Source organism: Sinocyclocheilus anshuiensis, unplaced genomic scaffold, assembly GCF_001515605.1.
Source record: "Sinocyclocheilus anshuiensis isolate Anshui unplaced genomic scaffold, SAMN03320099.WGS_v1.1 scaffold223, whole genome shotgun sequence".
NCBI classification, from domain to species: Eukaryota; Metazoa; Chordata; class Actinopteri; order Cypriniformes; family Cyprinidae; genus Sinocyclocheilus; species Sinocyclocheilus anshuiensis.
Genome location: NW_015548214.1, coordinates 1,019,316 through 1,041,687, shown reverse-complemented (window position 1 = coordinate 1,041,687; position 22,372 = coordinate 1,019,316). Strand labels below are relative to the sequence as shown.

The 22,372-nt window shown below is 36.4% G+C and overlaps 1 protein-coding gene across 1 annotated transcript in view; it reads right to left on the bottom strand.

The window, feature by feature from the left end:
* Window positions 1-22,372, bottom strand: part of LOC107653854 (gamma-aminobutyric acid type B receptor subunit 2-like) — a 205,344-nt gene that overhangs the window by 56,234 nt on the left and 126,738 nt on the right. The window contains exons 4-12 of the mRNA XM_016440709.1: window positions 20,175-20,276; window positions 17,332-17,397; window positions 16,875-17,063; window positions 15,695-15,937; window positions 10,279-10,339; window positions 5,872-5,952; window positions 4,297-4,447; window positions 3,143-3,275; window positions 1,496-1,603 (exon numbers count right to left, since the gene is read on the bottom strand). Coding sequence (XP_016296195.1) covers window positions 1,496-1,603; window positions 3,143-3,275; window positions 4,297-4,447; window positions 5,872-5,952; window positions 10,279-10,339; window positions 15,695-15,937; window positions 16,875-17,063; window positions 17,332-17,397; window positions 20,175-20,276 — 1,134 coding nt within the window. The remainder of the gene's footprint in view (window positions 1-1,495; window positions 1,604-3,142; window positions 3,276-4,296; window positions 4,448-5,871; window positions 5,953-10,278; window positions 10,340-15,694; window positions 15,938-16,874; window positions 17,064-17,331; window positions 17,398-20,174; window positions 20,277-22,372) is intronic.

The following is a 22,372-nucleotide window of genomic DNA, read 5'->3' as shown; positions in this document are numbered from 1 at the left end:
ATATATATATATATATATATATATATATATATATATATATATATACACATGTGTGTATATAAAACATACCTTGCTACGTGTACTGCGTTAGGCTAACCGTGACTTGTCATTTGCAATTACATATTGTTGCTCTTTTGTTAGTTTTGATTGCTTCTATTGTCCTCATTTGTAAGTCGCTTTGGATAAAAGCGCCTTCTAAATGACTAAATGTAATGTAATGTAAATGCAAATAAATGCTGTTCCTTTGAACTTTCTATTCATCAAAGAATCCTGGAAAAAAAATATCACAGTTTCCACAAAAATATTAACCAGCACAACTGTTTTCGACATCGATAATAATAGTACATTTCTGGAGCACCAAATAAACACTGAAGACTGGAGCTTAAAATTCAGCTTTGAATAAATTACACAGGAGTAAAATACATTTTAAAATATATTAAAAACAGTTTTAAAATATAAAAATATTTCACAATAATACTGTTTTTACTGTAGGCCTATATTTGATCAAATAAATGCAACCTTGGTGAACATAAGAAACTTATTTAAAAACATCAATGACCCTAAACGTTTAAACAGTGAAAAAATAGTTAAAATATTGATAATGATGATTTGAAATCTTTTTTTTTTTTGTATGTAAGATAGGCTTGCCGCGATAGACGGTGCTGACGGTAATACCGGTGTTAAGCCGTAGATGCAAAAGCGCCTGTTTAGCAATATTTTGGATTTTGAAAAGCCTGTTGACTTTTGCCGTTTATCTAAGGTGGTTTTGGAAGTTTTTTTAAACATTCGTTTCTTATTTAATTGGTTCCACATTGTTTGCTGATTTTTACTTTATTTAAACTTTGTGTCATTTATTTATTTATTTTTTTACATCAAGGTGTATGCCGTGCCTCCAAGCTTTCTTACTCGTTTTGCTAATAAACATTCTAGGTTTCTTATTTATTTTGTTATATATTATACATGTTTACCTGCATATTTCCAGTTTTGTATACCTATTTAAACTTTATGTAAGTTATTTGTTAATTTATATTAGGCATAGCCTGCCCTATAGCATGGTGTATTTTTATTTGTTTTGTTAATAAAAGTTAGTAAAATGTGCACGGCGCTTTTAAGCTATTTAAAAGCGAAGGAAAGCGAGGAAAAGAGGGAAAATTCAAACGAACTAAAAACGAACAATTCCTTTACTCCGAATTGCCGCTATTTGAAAGTGAAAGTAAAATGCGCACGCAGCTTTTACAAGCTATTTAAAAGCGAAGGAAAACCAGGAAAAGAGGGAACACCCACAGTGATACCGGTGTTGTCACACGTCGATTAACCGGTGGGAAAATTTCCTCACCGTCACAACCCTAATGTAAGACCAACCCCAGTGTGACCTGAAAAGATAGTGTTTTAAGCCAAGTTAGCATGCAATGCCGCTCCATGAGGCTTACTTCAAAATGTACTGTAAATGGTGTGCAGTGTTGTATCTGACATGATTTGAAAGCCCATTTCTCACCTTCTTCTTCATCTTTACATTCTTGAAGATAGCGTGCACTCTCCAGGTCTTTGCAAACATGGCGCCAAATGCTGTTGTGTAACCCACAATGAGGATCCATGTACGGACCTAAAACATTAAATATGAAAGTAAAACAAGGTTGCTACAAACCAAAAGTTCTTATAATTTGGGCACTGAAATGCTAAGATTGGACTCTAACACCAGTCTATAGAAAACGAAGCAGCAGAAACCGCAAAACCATAAAATCTAATGATCCCACGTCCACTATCGAAAAGCAAATTGGGTGCCAGGGTGTGTAGTGAATTCTGTGGAAGTTCCCGAGGCATAATTTTTTTCTCTGTCCTCCATCTTCTGTCTCTCTTGCTCTCTCCCACAGATCTAGTATTCTTTATTTTGAGCTCCTCTGGGAAAGAAAATCTCAGCATGTAAAAGGCAGGAATCAACGATAAGGATGGCCTGCTGGCCTGGAGACAGTGTTAGAAAGTTTGGGAACTGCAATTTATGGAACTGCAGTGCTGTCACTAGATCTTGTTTGAAGATCATGCACTGTGGGTTGAAGGTTTGATGTGATTTCATGTGATGTGTTGAGCATTGTTGTTAATTCTACTAAATTAAATTAAGTCACCAAATGCATGTTAAAATTGTGACTGAAATCATGTTGGACACATAAAAGGTTTGAAAATCATAATTAAATCATCATATGTGAGTGTTTTCCACCAAATGTAATTATGAATTTATAGTTGTTATAGAGTTACAGCTGTAAAATAGACACAAATTATTGTTTAAAAACCTGAATTAAATTGTTGTAACTTGTTTTCATTTATTTACTGGAATTACAAATATCATTCATTTCTAAATAATTGTGAATAAATCATTTCTCTTTCTCAAAATAGGTTGCTAATGTTGAAAAAATATTAGCAAAAAAAAAAGTCTGTATTGTTGAGCCCTAAAAAGTTCAACTCGTTTTGTCTAGGGTAAAGCAAGCAAGCAAACATGAAAAAAGAAATAAAATAATTAACTGTATTTAAAAAAAAGCATGAATAATGAATGCTCAGTTTTACCCTATCCTTAATACTGCAATGTAACACTTCATCTTCACAGGCCAGAAGGTCGGACCCATTTCAGGCAGGTAGCATGTGTCCTGCTCAACACATTTGTAAACTATTTCCCTTGAGACTCAAGCTACTGCAGTCGCCAAAGCCTCATAATTAAAAGGTGGATTATGGTCACATGCAAACAGGCAGTGGAAACGTGATGAGACACATCCAGTCATGCTTACTCAGTTTGGTGACACAGTCTGAGTAGCAGAGGTGAAAAGTGTTCAGATTCGAATACAGAGGAGACCAGGGCTAGTTGTCTCAATCTTTAAAAGGTTTTAAGTCAAATGTCCAGTTGCACAAATGTTTTTTGTCTCCAGCACAGGTTTTGCATGTTTAAAATACCAGTCATAAATTAGTCCTATATTATAATAATTATCAATGTTCTTCATGCTAAAATCATTATGCTTGCTTATTATTATGACAATTTACCCATTATAACTGTTTGTAGCCAGGAAAAAAAAAACTTCTAAGGGAGTAAAAAGTGTGACAACTAACCTATGGTCTACCCATGCTCACATCTGATTCACAGAAATCAGTCATTACTCACAGTACAGAGGGTCTCAAATTCCTTGTCTGACACAAAAGATCCATCCAGACCAAAGAGGAAAATGGAGGCATATGACAGCAAGCCCCCCAGAATGATCAGGTTGTTCATATAGGGACTCGACATTTTGATCAGCCTGCAGATGGAGGGAAGGACACAACTGATACATTAAATATTCACATTTCATTTATTATTAACTATTGCAATTAAATGTGCATCTACACCTATGACTGTATCATATACAGCGGATCCAAAAGTCTGAAACCACTAGTAAAAGTGCCTTTATTTTGCACTATTGTAATAATTTTATACAAATTTATCCCATTGCAAGTAATATTATCAGAATATGTTCGAAATCAAAGAACGTCCTCTGGGAATCAATAATTTAAAAAATAAAATTAATTAATTAAAAAAAATAGGTGTGCACATCCAAAACCTAAATTGGGATCAGGTGCAGGACAACAGAACAGTAATAAAAAAAATAAAAAATAGATACACTGATAGATGTAAAAAACAAAACAAAAAAAAATGTATTTAAAAAATACAGTAACAACTGTAAAATGTGAAATATTATTACAATTTAAAATATCTTTTTTTCTTTTATAATATTTTAAAACGTAATTTATTTTTGTGATGGTAAAGCTGAATTCTCAGCACCATTACTCCAGTTTTCAGTGTCACATGATCCTTCAGAAATCATTCTAATGTGCTGATTTGCTGCTCAAGAAACATTTAAAAAATATTATACTTTTTTCAGTATTCTTTGATGAATAGAAAGTTTAAAAGAACAACATTTATTTGAAAATGAAATCTTTTGTGACATTATAAATGTCTTTACTGTCTCTCCTGATTAAATGAATGCATCCTTGATGAATACAATTATTAATTTCTTAAAAAAAAACTAAATCTTACTGACCAAACTTTTTCTTATTGTTCAAACTTTTCAACAGTAGTCGTGTATCTATATAGTGACCTAAAATGAATGCAGAATCTTAAATATGAACTTTTCCTATTATAACTTGTCTATTTTACATTTTTCTAAATCTTAAAAACTGATTTTCACATGAAACAAAAGCTCCCAGACTTTCACTGTGGTCTCAGACTTTTGTTCGTTTCATTCTTGAACCTTTCCTTTCATAGTCTTGCTCAGCACTGACCTGTGGTTGCGGTTTTTGATGTTAAAGAAGAGGAAGGCTCCTGCCATGAGCATGCCCAGGATAGTGATGGTAGACAGGATGCTATAGAGGGGGACATTTATTTGCCGGCGCTGCAGACGCACAAACGTCCGATCCTTCGGCGGTTCAACACCTACAAGAGTCATGATGGTTCACAGTCAGTTAGTCTCAGAGTCACTTCTAAGAATGTCACCTCTGAGAAAGCTTTCAAAATCTCCTAGGAGGACGCTCCTGTGTAATTTAAATGACTAAGGTTTTAAAATGCCATGCCAACTAGAGAGAGAATTGATGGGGTTATCAAGTCACTAATGTGACATATTAGCTCTATTTCTGCACAAGGTTACATAATGTTTTGGTTACATGGCGATGATCATGATGTAAGATGCGATTAGATCTTACATCATAATGAGAAGTTACAAGACAGTCGAGCACTTAAACCAAATGAGTCACCAAAATGAGTCAAGAGTTGTTTGCATGGCTTGCGTCTTGACAACCTGGGTGTTTTCATGTACTACTGTGATCTTTACTGCTATTAGCTCAAAAGCAAATGGTTTAGACTCTTTTTCAGTTGAATTTAGAAAACAAACTCAGTTGTGGTCAGTGTTTGAACTTTTCCCCCCACTTAACCCTATAAAGCATACTGTAACCCTACTGTACCACATTTAATATGCACATTTCTATGGACTCTAAATTAACAACATAATCAAAACATTGCTGCAAAACCTGTTGTATACCATATATGCCTTCTGATTGATAGTTTACACTTTTTAAGGCAGTAAAAGGCCTTTCAGTACCTTTATAAAAACTTCCCCCTTCAGATTATGGTACATGTCTTTATGCTGTGAAATATTTACAGATTTTTATAAAGTAAACGTAAGAATAGCTTTTATATTGTTAGTAATATTTTGAGATGAACACTTACTAAACTGAAGCAAGTTGGGATTACTTGATTTTCTAAAAAATTATGGATGGAAAATCATGTTCAAATGTGAGTATCAAATATGAACAGTCTTTTGAGGAACACTTACTTGTGCAATCATCATTAAATTGCATTAGATTATATGTTTTGCATATTTTTGCTCTGAATAATATTGAGTGTTTTTTCTCCCCGGGTTTGAGCTCCATATTCTCCTATATCATGAGCCATAATGTATCAAATACGATACTCAACAAAAAACACATTTAGGTTTAAGGTTCAATAAACTGTTCCATTTAAAAAAAATTACATTTCTGACTATTGTGTCATGCTTTACATGGTAAGCATGCCAAATGATTCCCTCAGATCCTCTTAACAAGTTCCATTAAAGACAATCAAATGTTTTACTTCCTGCCTACCACTGTTTTCCACAGAGGCAGTTTGAAAAGAAAGTAAATATCCAGGGATTATAGGAAAAAACAAAGAATGTCAATGTGGGAAAAGAGAAAAATACCTCTTGAATTATTCAGATGACCACACATTGAACAGTGAGTACACAACATTGGCAGGCGTGTGACCCTTCTGTCTCTCTCTCACTCAAATGCTGACCCGCAAACACACACAAATGGGGCTTTTCCTACCTTGGAACCTGATGGTGTTGTTGATAAGGTCCAGTACATCTGCAATGGCATTGTACTCGCCCACCTTCACCTCTTGACCCTCTGTGAAAGACAGCAACAACAAGAGGACAGCGGCGATAAGAGCAGTGTGTTCAAAGCTGGCGGCCCCCAGAGAGAAACAAGACAATAGACAGTAAATGTATTTTCTGTGCACTCCACTGCAGAACTAGTCCAACATATTGTCCCAAAATGCTCAGGCTGATGTTGACCTGAAAAAGTATGTAAATTGCAACTGTATGCATTTGCACATCAATTAAAAGGCACCAGATTAGCAAATCTGCAAAAACAATGATTTGAAACAAACACTGTCTTGTGACATCTAACTAAGAAAAACAGCTTTACTTTACTCAGAAAACATAACAGCTTCACTCACAATCATGCAGTCAGTTAATTTTTGCACTTTTTGTTTTGACAAAAATGTCCTTTAGATTTAGTCAATATTTAGTCTTGTTATATTTAGTCAATTTTATTATGAATGAAATGGTATACAATATAGTCCACAAAAATATTTTAGTGCAAAATATGACATACCCTACTGCTCAAATGCTTCATTGATTTGATCAAAATACAGTAAAAACAGTAATGTTGTGAAATATTATTAGTTTAAAATAATGGTTTCAAGAAATATTCCTTATTATTATCAATGTTGAAAACAGTTGTGATGCTTAATTATTGACCCCACACTTTTGAATATAGTGCATGAAAATATGTATATGAAAACATGAAAATGTGCCAAACTGTAAAAAAACAAATAAATATTTAGTAATTAATCTCATATAAATACAAAGCATTTGAATGAGCTAATTAACCAGTTATCAAAAATACCGATTTCTTCTTCTACAAACATTATTGTAGTGCAGTGTTAACATCTTGTCGTTTTTTCTTTTTTTTCTTTTTCATTTAATTATCACCATGATGCATCTTTTTTGTTTTGTTTTTATTATTGCTGACGAAATAAAAAGCCTTGTTGACAGGAATATCATTGAACTAGGTATTAAAGACGAAAACAGGATGGTTAGGTGAAATTTAAGGTTACGTATCCACAGATGCAATAAAATAAAGCTTAGTGTCAATAACTTCCCAGCAGAACAAGACTTAAACTCAGAGGCCAAATACAAAGAAAGTCTATTCCAAAAGCCATCTTAAAACTCAATATTTCTCCCTGGTGTGCGCTTCACAACTGCTTGTGTATTGACTGTCACACTCACAGGGAAGAAAAGTCACTTAAAAACAGAGAACATGGGACATAAGATATTATCACTTAGCTCCTGGATATATACATGTGTTTCCAAGACTGCTAATGCTAAACATTTACCATATGAATATGAATTGAGATGCCAACCCACATTCTGCTCATTGCAATTCATCTGATGGTTTCAGGTTTTCCCATATAACTGCTGTGGATTCAAGCAGGCCAAATTTTAATGTGAATAACAATTTAAACAGTGCTGTGTCAAGAGAATCATTGACTGTGAATAATCAGCGCTGTCCGTGTACATGGTTTTGCTGTAGACAATGTCATCATTCAGGTACTTTGACCATGAGATCAATGGGACACTATAAAGACAGCAAGTATGTAAACTAATAGGCAGTGTTCAGTTATTAGTTGTCAATTGTAATGACTTAAAAGATTTATGTTAGTCAGGCTTAAGTCTTTGTCAAAAATGCAGAGAGAAAGAAACAGTTTGGCCAGAACACAATCTTGCCAGGAGGTCATTGTCAAATAACTAGGTTAAGAAACGACTCTGAGTGTCTTGTCCAGATGGTTCGGAGTGTGGTGGCAGTGGGTGTGATATAGGAGCTGACAGACTGAGACTCTAAAGATGGATGGCAGGCTCAATTGAGGATCAGAACATCTCTAAATATTCAGCCTGGGCTCCCCCTTCCTATCCTTTAACAGTGAGGGATGAAGAGAGAGAGAGAAATGAGCAGAGAGAGAGTGATTGGAAATTTTGAGAGAATAAAAGCGCCTTTTTGTGCACTGCACAATCATACTCTAAACAAATATCTGTGTCTTATTTTCCAATTAAAGTATCTAAATATACTTGGAAATCTTACAAGTTTATTTTGTCTTACTGCACTGGCAGATTTTTTATTTATTTATTTATTTTAAGTATTAATAAGTAGAACAATTTAGAACAATAAACAAAATAGCGAAAAAATCTGCCAGTACAGTAAGATAAAATAAGTTTAAAAACAAGTGAATGAAATCATATGCAGTATTGCTTCTCAAGTAAATATATCTTGTTTCAGAGAGATTTTTTTTTTTACTGGTAAACAAGTTAAAAGACTAATTAAAAACTCATTAAGAAATTATTTTTGTGTGAATGATAGAAAGACTGAGTCAATGTGTGACTCATTGCATGACTGAAAGTACAGTCATTTAATGAATAAAGTGAATGGGTGAATAAGTGAGAAAATGAGTGAGTGAATTAATGACTCAAAGCTGAAATATGCTACATAAGTTTTGCCCCAATTTACAGTCTGGAATTGACAATCCTAGTTTATAAAAGTCATAGCTAGTCTGGATTTTGACAAAATCATGTAGTGTATGATGGGCACTCCATAAATCTGCTCATATTTTAAATGTCATGTAGTATATTTTGAATAAATAAGTGAGTGAATGAAAAAGTGAGTTAATACATGAGAAAGTAAATAAATATGTGTGAATGAATGGATGAATGAATGAGTGTGAGTGAATGGACAAACAAATGAATGTGTAGCTGTTTCCATCACCCTGTTTTATGCACATTTTGAAGTATCGCATCAGAAACAAGTGATGGAAATGCCAAATTTCGAAAAAAAATCCTTAAATTTGCAAAAAAGCTTTTACACTCATTTGAGGTGGTTCCTTTTCGAAAGGGAACTCCACGCTGTCCTTCCCTGTTCTCAGGGAGCCATGGTTACATGCGTAACCTGAGACGTTCCCTTTCGAAAGGGAAATCCATGCTGCCTCCTCTAGAGGGCGCTAGGGGAACGCCCTCTAGAGGAGGCAGCGTCTCGATCCCTATTCTCAGGGAACCATGGTTACATGCGTAATCTGAGACGTTTTTGGTTAATGTACATCAAAAAAGTCATGTGACTTTGTGCGATGGGATGGGATCTAATTGCATAGCATCTGAAATGTTGTTATGGTCATTCTTAAATGCCCGAGCAAAGTCTGTCTTCAAAGTATTTCAGTATAATTGCCTCCCAGAACACGACTGTGTTCTCAAACAGCAGGCATCCACCTCCGAAAAGCAATGACCACATTTATTGTGTTTCGTCTGCTCGCTCTGAGGCACAAGTAATTCATTATATATGAAAAATATTATATTCAGTGGCTTCTCCTACTTTTTTTTTGTGATATTTAGTGCCAGTTTATCAGGAAGTGACGATTTTGTTCTCTTTGACTCTTTGGATGGAAACTGTGCTTATTCGCGAATGTTTTATGCAATATTCCAATTTTGTCCTTAAGTTAAATTCTCAACTTTAGATGGAAACCTAGCTTGTGAGAGTGAATGAATATATGAATGAACAAGAATTTGAGTGCGTAAATGAAATAAAAACGAATTAGTAAATACGTGACTGATGAGTATGAGTGAGTGATTTAATGTGAGTAAATGAGTGAGAAAGAGAGCGACTGAGAGAATATGAGTGTGAATGAGAAAGACAGAAGAAAGACAGAAAGCACAGTAATAGAGTGAGAACCCCAAATAAAGAAGGAGCCCAAAGCAAGCTTGCGCTTGAGCCAGTGTGAGTTGTGATTGTTCTCGGTGTAGAAGGAGACGCTCTCTAGTGCACTGCTGATAACAGCGTCTCCTTTCTTTTTTTCATTATTTATCCCTGACTGCCATTCGCCTTCATACTGACAGACAGTTCAATCACCCCTCAGCCAAACAGCCCTCCGATTCTGCGGCCTGCTCACAAATACAGTCTGAAGAGGTGATGTAACACACTATGGGGGGGAAGCCTCTGCGCTGAAGCAGATAAGACTAAAGAGGGTGGGGAATGCTGGCCTGCGGCTGCCATGGGGTGTGAGGGGGGAATCCCTGCTCCGAGATTAAATCCCACAAACTAGAGTTAATCTCCCCTGCCCTCAGGACACACACACACACACACTGGATTAATCACATCAGAGGGCCGAGCAGGGGAATTCTCCAACTCCATTACGCTACAGGACGACGCTGACGCAGAGCATGCTGACTATGTGATGTATGGCACAATCGTCATGCTGAGATATTTGTCGCACATATTCTATGAAATGACACTATCACGAAGTGAGATAGTGGAGGATGATCAACACTGGCTGAAGGACCAACATTTGATCCAGCATTTCCTATAAAAATGCTTGTTAACCATGAAAAATGACCATCTAAATGGACTTACCTTGAAACTGGGTGAATTTTATGGTTCCCATGCGTTCCCCGTTCCTGAACATCACCTGACCCTGCAGAAGCACACAACGAACAACCTTCACAAGAGCTGCTTATCACGTGTAAATGGACAGTTTGCAGAAATCTCGATTGCACAGTTGAGATGATTAATATCATGGCACATAATCTGATTGGGACAGATATATCTTACAAGGATCGATTTTCCATCTGTTTGCCATATCCTTCACTCTTGGCACGGCAACAAATTGGGAGTGTTTAGTTTGAAGTCTGGCACAGTGCTTGTTTTTTAAGGCCATTTATTAGATTAAAGATCTGTGAATTGATCGCATTCTTGAGGCAAACACAATTAATTGTAGCACAATTGATTTGTTAAATTAATGGAGCACACAGAGGTCTGAGAGGTTGCCAAGTTGTGCCAGCTGAGGAGGACTGGGATGCTTTACTGGTAAGGTAAAGTAAAGTAAAGTAAAATAAAATAAAAATTCATTTTTATTTTTTATTGTTGCAATTCTGCATATTATTTATCAGATATTTCAAAATAAAACATCTTGTATCAGTATAATAAAATTAAGAATTTAGGTAAATTTCTTCTTACTTTAGCAAGCACTTACGGTAACACTTTACAATAAGGTTCATTAGTTAACATTAGTTAACTACTTTAGTTAACATGAACTAAGAATGAAAAATACTTCCACAGCATTTATTAATCTTAGTTAACATTAATTTCAAGATTTACTAATGCATTATTAAAATGAAAAGTTGTGCTTGTTAACATTAGTTAATGCACTGTGAATTAACATGAACTAACAATGAACGACTGTATTTTCATTAACTAACATGAACAAAGATGAATAAATACTGTAATAAATGTATTGTTCATTGTTTGTTTATGTTAGTTAATACATTAACTAACATTAACTAATGGAACCTTATTGTAAAGCGTTACCAGCATTACTAATAAAAGCCTTAGAAAGAAGTAGCAAAATGGTGAAGGAAAATTATAGGCTCAATTGAAAATAACAGCGGTCCAGGAAATAAAAAAATGGCTACTGAGAACTTGGACGTTCTTTCTTGTGCCCTTGAAAGATCATCAGAACAATAAGAGCATTGTAAGAAACTTTGGATGAAATGCATCTTCTAAAGGGGAAGAAGCCAATTAATATTTAGTACATATAAATAATAAATCACTTCAACCAGTTACAAAACACAATCATTAACAGAGGAATTTCCTGCAACATCATGAATTCAAATATGACGTGAAGCCTCATCAGATGTTGCATGGATATCTGATCAAAGCGCAGACAGGTATATAGCATTTTTACATAAATAGTTTTTAAAGCTCCATCACTGGATCAAAATATTATCTATGTTCATTATGTCTTAAAAAAAGAAAATGCGTAAATGCGGATTGCTGTCTGTCTGCCCCGAAGCTGCCTAATGAGCCATTTAAAAGGATTTGGGATCACTCGGACCAATAAAATAACAGGTGAGATGCATACTGCATTACCATGGCAATAATTAGAAGCCCATTAAAACCATTGGAGGCAACTCCAAGCGAAGTGATCGTATCTCAAAAAATGGCTATCTTTGAAGTATAGACCAGACTCCGGTCCCACTGCAATATGATTCTTTGTTTAGCAGCTCAGACGTGGGCGCACTGGATAAATGCTCGCCTTCACAAAACACATTAAAGCTGCAATTCAGAATTATGTGTGTAAACAATATATAATGTGAACGGCAGTCCTCTTTGTCAGATGAATTTTACTGACTCCAAAGCCCTCCCTACCTGCGGAAATTTACATATTCTTCATAGTTTCCAAGACATAATTTTGTTTTATAAGCTATGCAGGATGTCATTTTTGTAACATTGTGGAGACAGAAAGGAGAAACATAGGTCATATTTTGTTCCTTTTGTGTTTGATGGAAGAAAGAAAGATGAACTGTCACTTTAAGACTCAAGCTGTAACAGTAGTTGGAGAGTTATTCTAAATCAATGAAGTCTTCTCTCTTTCTCAGTTTCTTTTTTTAGACTGGTTTCATAACATTAGAACAGCTGAAAATAGATTGTGTTGCACTGCAGGTGTAGGCTTATGGGTCAAACATGTTGATGGCACCTTTTATCAGTGTGTGTGAGTGTGAGTCTATGCAGAGGTGTGGACAGGCCAGGCAGGAGGCCTTATGGAGGTCACACAGGTGTGCAAGGCACCCTCAGGCCTGTAAAAAGGGTTGTGGGTGGAGGTGATGAAGGTGATGGAAGCAAATGATGATGTCGCTGTCCAACCAACCAAACAGCCACTTATAATAGCAGACAGCAGCTAGGTTTGCCCTGAAATATCTCACACATATTCAGTGATATCAACTGTCTACTGAAGATGCAATGACTCCATGCACTGAGATTTGTAAACTAGGGCTGTGCTGACACAGTCATTGTGTTGAATGCTGAACTGAAGTCTATGAACAGCATTCTGACGTATGATGTCAGATATATATATATAGATGTTGACTACTAGTCCCAACAGTCCACGTCTGCAGTGCAATAGTCTATTTTCAACTTTTCAAATATTATTACATTTGGATGAATATGTTTTAGAAGACATGTTTTCTGTTTTTATTGAAATTTAAGCAGTCCAGGTCCTCTGAATAACTTGAAAAGTTACAAAAGTAAGTGGAAAACTGGCAAGAAACATGTTTAAGTTACAAAAACTGAAACATAATAAAAATTGTATATGGAATCGAGTAGGTGAAAGGATGGTTCTTCTTAGTGTGTCACCAACTGTCAAACGCGGAGGAGGATTCGTGATGGTCTCTGACTCTTTTGCTGGATCCAGAGTCTGTGACTTACACAGTAAGTGTCAGCCTGAACCAAAAAGACTACCACAGCATTTTGAACTGGACACAAGCGTGAAAGCAATGCTATACCTACTGTACAAGTGCAACACATTTTTGGGAACTTTGCAAGTGCTGAGAATAGCTTTACAAACACTATTTGATTTTCATCGGCTGTTATATCAGCAAAAGAGGCTTGGATTTAGAAATTTAGATTACATTTTGATTTCCTTATTTCTCCGGTTGAGCATTTTTTGCATGCTTTAACTTCAAAGTATATTAAACTGTGTAAATTTCAATACAAACTGAACAAATTAGGTTTTCAACACTTTTGACAAGTAGTGTTTATTGATTCTTCTCAGAATCCTTATACTCGGGAAAAGAATGTGAAATCTGACCATTAAATTATCATTCATATGTCTGAGGTTGGTAAGATGTTGAAAGAAGTCTCATGCTTATTAAGGCTCCATTTATGTGATCAAATATGCAGTAAAGGCACTAATACTGTGAAACATTATTACAATTTAAGAGGTCTTCTATTTTTAATATATTTTAAAATATTATTTACTTCTGTGATGGTAAAGCTGAATTTTCAGCAGCCATTACTCCAGTCTTCAGTGTCGCATAATCCTTCAGAAATTATTATAATATGTGGGATTGCTTCTCAAGAAAGTATCAGTTTCTTCTATTACTATATATACTACTGACCCCAAACTTTTTAATGGAAATGTATGCTTGCTTCTAGAATGTACCATCAGAAAATTGTGCTAACCCTCTCTTAACCAAATGAAAGCGGCACAGCACCACTCTTCACTCAAAATGATCCACAGAGACTTCTCTAAGATAATGTTTTACTTCCTGTGGCATGCTGGCACTCGATCGATAGCTCTTCTCAGAGGACTCAAAGTCCGATGGAGAAGCTAGAACAGCCCGTTCTGTTGGACAAAGACCCAGCCATTGGTACGAGACAAACCTGATCCTTGTGGGACCACTAAATCTGTTGTAGTCAGATTGCATCTAGTTTTATGGGACTATGTTCCAGACGATTCTCTGCAATCATTCAGTTTTGACAGGAAGACGTCCTATTTTAAATCAGAGTCATGAATATTGGGAATCTGATCAGCCATTAAAACATCACTTATACTGTAGGTAGTGATGCATGATATTAATGATGATAATTATTGCCATGATACGGAGGATAACCAATAAACGGCCAATATCAAAACTCTATTTTGTTTAAAAATAAAACACTAAAAAAATAAAATCAAGAACTTCAAATGCTAGAAGTGAATTTAGGCAACACAACACACACGTAACGTACAGTGAAAAAAATGGATATTTATTTTGAGTTGGGTTAGTCTGTTTAATCATAACATAACATTAAAATTGTAATCATGTATATATTCTCACACTGAATCTCCAAGTTGAAACAATAAAGTATTTTAAATATTTGTTACATATATATATATATATATATATATATATAATTTTTTTAATGAGTAATCATAGTTGCAGATATTAATCATATACTGTACAGCTAGGATGTGGGTAAAAGCATTAGCATAGCTACTTCAGGAATTTAAGAGGGAGAAAGCTGTTAATTGCGTTAATTTGTTTTTAATGTAAAAATACAGTAAATTATCAATTAAATATACAATACCGACTGATACCAATAAATTAATTCTCTAACGTTGGCCAGTAACCATTACTGTACTGATATATCTTCTCCCTTTCTATAGAGAGGGAAAAGAATGACCACATGCTCTTGTTTGCCCTTCTGCTCATATTTCCACTGGTCTTCCAGCAGTATTTTCCTTTTTTTATTTGTGTTTGTTTTTCCTTCCTCTCCATTAAGCTTCTACACTGAGGTCTCGTGGAACATGCATTGTTTGTTAGCAGCCTGGGCAAACAGAAAAAATACTCTGCTACACGAGAGATACAGTAACTGCTGGATAAAAGCCGAAGATGGAGGGCTGGAGGACATACTGTACTAAAACCCAAAATGCCCATTAACCCCTATTCATTTCCCAAACCAACAGCATTTGCTGTTATATCGAAACTCCTTCCTTTTGTTAGAGAGATAGTTCGGTTCAGCTTCACCGCGTTCCTTTAGATTTGCTGACTTGCCTTCTTTTTGTGCTCTGTGATTCTCTCTTTTGGCAGCCTGCAGCAGTGTGTTCTCATAAACAAACACACATTCAGTGATGTCTGCAGACGGGACACTCCCTGCATACCAACTATCTCCCTACCTCTTATCTGGCTCTCATTCTGTCAGCTACATCGCATGTTTAACATTACTAGCCTCCAATCACAAGCTGCATTCTCAAATGTTTGCCCTCCCTCAGCCTCTCGCAGGCAGTTTGCCGCAATAAAAGTGGCCCTCTTTTGACTTTGAGATCTCAAAATGGCCTTTACAACTTTTCAGATGTAGGAAACGTCACTTGATGGCTCAATCTAAAATGAAATCGCGAAAGCCACAGTAGCTTTTTCAGTGAAACACGTTACAGGATTGTAAACAGGTCGACCAGACACTGTATTTGGCCCCAAGAAGATCTGTAGATTATCCATCAACGCAAACTTACCGTCACTCCAAAGAAGTTGGTTTCGTTCATCACGTCCAGGACCATTTTGCCCACCTCGCGGTCATCCACCGTGAAGTTGTGGTACATGTCGTGCCTCTCCTTGTGCCTGAGGAGCTCCATGACGCGTGTGAGGGTCTTTGCAATCACCCAGATGCCATCGTAGGCAAAGCCGTGGAACTTGCTGGCCTCCACTCCTTTCTGCTCTCGCTCGCGGTTGTACTCCCTCTCGTACTCCTGTGGCGTCTGAAGACAGATAGATAAAGCAGCACTGTTTTAAATTTTGGGTGATTCACAAAAAAGGACCCCCAAGAAAATAAAAATGAGAAATCTTTTAAAAATCTACTTTGAAACATGTTCTTATTAGATATTAGAAATCTAATATTTGTGTCCATGTTGGTTTCAAACATTTTTAAAACCATTCATACTTAACATTGATTTTAATTACAAAAATGACAGTTGGTGTAACGTTCAAGTAAAAGTCTGTTATTCTCACCAAGGTTGCATTAATTTGATCAATAATACAATAAAAACACTAATATTGTGAAATACTATTACAGTTTAATATAACAGTGCTCTATTCATATATATTTTGAACTGTAATTTATTCCTGTGATGCGAAGCTGACTTGTCAGCATTATTACTCCAGTCTTCAGTGTCACAAGATCCTTCAGAAATCATTCTAAGATGCTGATTTGCTGCTCAAGAAAGCTTTCTTATTATTATCAATAATTAAAATGGTAGTGCATTTATTATATGCTATATGAAACATCTATACTTAATTTTAAAATTACATTTAATAAAGAAGCAGTGTAATGATCAAGTAAAAAGAAAAAAAATCTTCCTTGCATCTTGAATTATCAAAAGTGTTGATCAAGGTTATGAAAATGTATTTTTAAAAAATGTCATAATTATGGTCATAAATATCAATAAGTTTGGTAAAACAGATAAACTAGTGCCAAATCAGTGCTAACCAACATAAACCAGCCTAGACGTGCTGGTCCAAGCCGGTCATTTCAACAGGGAAAGCTGAGAAAAGCTCAGAGTAAGAATCTATTGAAACTGAAATTCAATTCAACTGCAATGCATCATTTTTCCTTTCCACATGCTGGAATTTGTTTCTGTCAGAAATCAGAAATGTCATTCATAACTCCTGAGATCCCACTGCATTACAGACACTCACTCTTCCTGATATTCCTTTAATCTGTTTGGCACTGAGAGGCTCAAAGTCCACACTGATATAGCCCTCCATGGCTGTCAGCAGCTTCTTAGTGGTGCAATTTGTGGAGTTCGCCTGTTCCCACCAGTTCCCCTGGTACCATCCTGGGATGATCCACTGGTACTTACTGCCATACATGTTCAGGTTGTAGGCCTGGAGCACACACAAGGAAAAAAAATACATTGACTACAGTCTTTTTTATGCTCAAACAGCAACATTACAGACTAACTAAAGTTGAAAAAGTGAAAAAGCATAATAGGACCCCTTTAACACAGCTAAATGTTTTTGGCACATGTACTGTATGTTAAAAAAATCTACAGGCCTTCTGCATGAAGTCTGAAGCTGGTGGGAGAGCTGATGGTTGCATGTTATGGTTACAGAGTTACAGAGACATGATTGTGCATGTAGCTGGCTAACTTACACAGCAGAAGACTTTAGAGGCCAGATTCTCATCAAACTGACCGATGATGATCCGGACATCATTATCCTATAGACAGGGGTAGAGAACAAAATGAAACAGGTAGTTAATGGCTAAAGAGATTTACATAAAACATATGTTGAAAGGTGGCTGAGAGAAAAGGTGCAGCTTTTCTCATGAAAAAATATGTAAGCATCTTCCAAAAACGCAGCTAAGGTGTGTTGCTTTCGTAGGTGAGACATATTAACACCAAGTGTATTACAGAGAAACAGTATCAGCAGTGTGAATTGCTTCATATCCAGAGAAAAACAGAGATCTGCATCTGTAACCAGCATTCACGCTGCATGTTTGAGTCTGTAAACAATTCAGCCCACTTCAGCATTGTGTTTCCACCTCGTCCGGTTCTGCATCACTGAGAATCAATCCATCATTGGAACAAGATTTCTATACACATGAAGCCAAAACTGAACCCACGAAAAAGAAATAAAAGCTCAGAACGCATCTGTCATGTGCTAAAGGCCATGCTAATGTAGCGTCTGGACCAATCAAAAACACAATTTTTCATTTGCACTTGACGTTGTTCATTGTTTGCTCATAACTGGAGTCACTTAATCATGCAGATTTATGCTACAAGCTCTTTGTAGAATTGTACAGTAAGAAAGTTATTTCCCTTAACCAGGAAATTAACGTTCTTAGAATTGACAGACAGTTGACCCTGAGAGGTCAAGTAAATATCTACAGCGGATCTAAATATTTATAATTAATTATAACTAGTTATGATTAATTATTCATATTTCCCCATGAGCTGATTCGCTACACTAACACAACAAGACCTACGTATTCTTCAGAGGTTATTAAGTATCCTTTTTCTCATTCTGCATATCAGGATGTAATAATATCCCTCCCCGCCCTCTTAACTATATTGCCCTTGATTCCAGCAAATGGCAATGAAAATTTCAGGTGAAAGTCAGTCTTGTTTGAGGGGTGTCACGGCCCAATCCATCATAAGACGTGTCACAGCTGCCAGGATATTGAAATGCTCACCAGCGACTTTAAGAAATCATCTCTGAATCTATTTTTCGCTTTTACCTCTTGGAATGTTATCCTCGAGCACGAGGCTACAGGAAGAGCATTTAACATGTACAGCTAATGAGCTGCTCAAGATGAAAACTATCATGTTCAAGCAGGAGTGAAAATAATGACTCCAGTGGGTGGGATAGTGTTTTGTCGACAGCTCTGAAAACAGCAGCATTTACAGGTAAGATCACAGCGGATACATTAAATCTGATCTCAGACCTGCTTTAAACTCGGGAACAATTACATAAACGACGTTCGCAGTGGGGCTGCATTCAAACGCTGTTTGAAAATGCATGTGTGGCCTGTGGTAAACGGTTTCGTTGAGATGTTTCTCAGAGAGTCTCATTTGCCACAATACCACCCTCAGCACTTCAGCAGTGCCAAAGAACATGCTGAGATATTGGAGCTATTGTGTGAAATACTCCCGCTTCCCTTTTCAGGACCAACCGCTTGGGTCAGGCGCTTCTTGCTTCACAATCAGCAGCCGTTACAAACCCTGCTGCTGCTCCCGACGGCGTGGGCACTTAACCTGAATCCCTCCAGCTGTGTAAGTGGCTCCAGCTGTCCTGAAGTCCTGGCAGACACAAGCTTCTTCCAGCCAGGCAAAATGGAGGCTGGATCCATGCCAGGCTGCCCCAGGACCTCAGTCACCACTCGCTTTGCTTTTATGAAGACCATGGTTGTGAGACTTTCCCACATTTACACAGCGAATGGTAACCCACCTATTCAGTGGATTTGAGTTTCAAAAATCTCAAAATTTTGTTTATATGGGTTTATATAATGCAAAACTGGTGACTGTCTCCCTATCACCCTGTGCACAGCCATGTCACTGTGAAATATAATTTTGAATTTACAGACTCTAAGAGTTGCTGTCAACTGGTGAAAAATCTGACCATGCAGAATTTGAAGAAACAGTTCTTTAGCAGTTCTTTGCTATTTGGGGAATTGCCATAATGGAGGTATTAAGTCAGGCAGGTAATATAAGTCATAATAGTTTCACGGTGTAAAAAAATGACTCAGCAAAAAAGGTGGGAACAAACCTTTAGGTGGAAATTGCAAAGTAAGAGAAGCAGCAGACAACAATGGAACAATGGCTATTCAGATCACAAACATACTCGAATTAATTGCTCATGGCATTCTTGACACTTTATGTGTTTATGATGATGACTAAGAAAACTTTTTAGTATTCTCTTTAAGAGTCATCCAAAGCTAAAGCTGCAATGGTTAAAAAACGACATCACAACTCATTAGAATATCATTAGCATATCACATGATTACAGAGTCAGCTTCTCACTGTTTACACAAATCTATGAATGTGGTAAAAATGGTTACATCTTTAACTATGATATATTGTATATTTGTATTTGCATATATAATTAAAAAGGAACTGTCAAAGCATAATGTGACTGAACTGAAAACAAGGAATACACTACAGTTCCTATTTAAAAAAATAAAAAATTCATTTTAAACAAAATTATTTTGCATTACATAAAAACACAAATGAGATGTAGATTTTGGTCCAATTTCAGTACAAACATCATTAAAATGAGACAAATTTACATGAGAAGCCGAAGTGCATAAGATAATAAAACTCATGTTTATTGAATATATCTAAAATTCAACCTTTTTTTTTTTTACCCCACTGACGTTTTTCCCTCTTATTTTAGGTACAAATGTAACACAGTTCAGTGATATATATAGACATGCATATTATGTGTATAACTGAGTGGGACATTGTGCACTGTAAGCTCCCTTGTGAGCTCCCTTACCTTCAGTTTCTTCACATTCACACAGGGATCATTAGAGAAACTCTCAGTGTCTGCAATCTGGATGTCTGCCTTCTCCAGCTCATTGGTCAAATCATTCCGCACCTGTCAGAGAGAGAGAGAATGAGTGAGAGAGGGAACTAGAAATGAAAGAGAACTGAATGAAAGCAGAGTTTGCGGATGGCAAACCACCCAGAAAAGTATCCAATCAAAGGCAGCACTCCCTTGCTCTGATACATGTCTCAATTCACTCTAATCTCCTGCCGATCTGACGTTACCCCTGCATCCCAATCAGCCTGTAGCATCCGTGGAACTCTTTCCTCCAGAGGTCCCACTGGGCTTTGGATAAAACATGACTCCAACCAGCTTTGCTCCCCACAGACTTAATCCATCCTTGTCCATGGATGCCTTTGAAAAATGGACCAGTTCCTTGTAAATAAAGTCTCAATACCTCCCTCCCTCGACAAAGATTTATGGCGTGAGAATCAAAGCATATACTATATTGAGCTCCGGTGTATTGTGTAATACAAAGGGTGTTCACAAAGGGTTCATACTCTCAAATCTATCACTCCAAAAATTCCAACCCATTGACAAAACATTTGGGTCACACATATCACCCAGAAATTCACTTGAACATGGGCCAAAATCAAAATATGCTGTGCTGTTAAAGATCACAATTATAGTATGGTACATTGTAAAACACTCTCAGAAAAGCTTCATCTTTAAACTCGTTCTTTCAAATGCAGTTATACTCATTAAGATGGACATCTTTGCCTGTTGCGTCATGAGTTTTCTTAGCATCTCACACCATAGCTACTGTTGTAAAGATGTCTTTAAAGATAAAAGTACCCAAATTTGTTTAATGTCGCGGTTTCATACTAAATAGCGGAACTGAACCGCTATTGATGATGTATGAATTGGTCCAACTGTGTATTTATGCTTTCTCACTCATTTTCCTGACAATGTGACTGACGCACTGCAAGCAGAGAGAATTTGTATCTCATTTCCACTTGCCTTCAGCAGAAATTGACTCCCGCATTCTTTTGAACCTCTGCATTACATTTGTGACAAATGCATGTGTCGGTCTGTACAGGTGCTTTGGAAAAAACAAACAAACAAATTTCAAAATCCAAAGTACAAAATTGAGGAGACCATCAATCAAACCAATACTTTATATTATTCAGCTGTGGTTCATTTAATTGTTCAAAAGTGACAGTAAAGACATTTATAATGTTACAAAAGATTTCTATTTCAAACAAATGCTGTCCTTTTGAACTTTCACTTGAACTTTCAAAAAATCCTGAAAAAATTATATCACAGTTTCCAAAAAAATATTAAGCAGCACAACTGATTTCAACATGAATAATAAGAAGAGATGTTTCTTGAGCACCAAATCAGCATATTAGAAAGATTTCTGATGGATCATGTATATATTCATTACATTTTATTTAAAATTGAAAACAGTTCTTTTAACTTGTAATAATATTTAAACATATGGTAAATAAATATACATATTTAGATCTATTTAAACATGCTTTGTAAGATGGTATTCTCTATAAGCTAACCACCTATGATTCAATCACCTGAGACGGATGTTAAAACCAGGAGTAAACAGGGCAATGTCAGATTGTGACAGAATCCTGAACTCATTCTGCTAGACATTACCTGAAAAGCCTGTCTGATCCACATTGTCTTGATTACTGATGCGGTGAGCATATTTGTAGCTTAACGCTGGCAGATCCTGGAAACCTCGTTGCACATGAGCAAGTGTGTGTGTGTGTGTGTGTGTGTGTGTGTGTGTGTGTGTGTGCGGCTGTACGTGTGGATCTCATGAGCATGTACAGTGGTGTGAAAAAGTGTTGGCCCCCTTCCTGATTTCTTTGCATGTTTGTTTGAGGATTTGAGAGCTGTCCTAAAGCTGAGGAGAAATGAGCATGATGTGATGTGAAATGCATAATGCATTTATGAACTGACCTGTCAAATTAACCCAGAGAAAAAAGGTAAACAGGAAGCCGCATGAATCAAGTAGAGAGACACAAGAGCACAACACTGGGTGTCAAGAAGCTCTGCGGGCTAATTTACCATAAACACCGACATTATTCTCCATCTCACTCGGATACGCAAAACCACCTAGGCATACTGGCCAAATGCCCACACTTTAATGTTTCAAAAGGAGACCATTGTCCAGTTTTCACTACCTA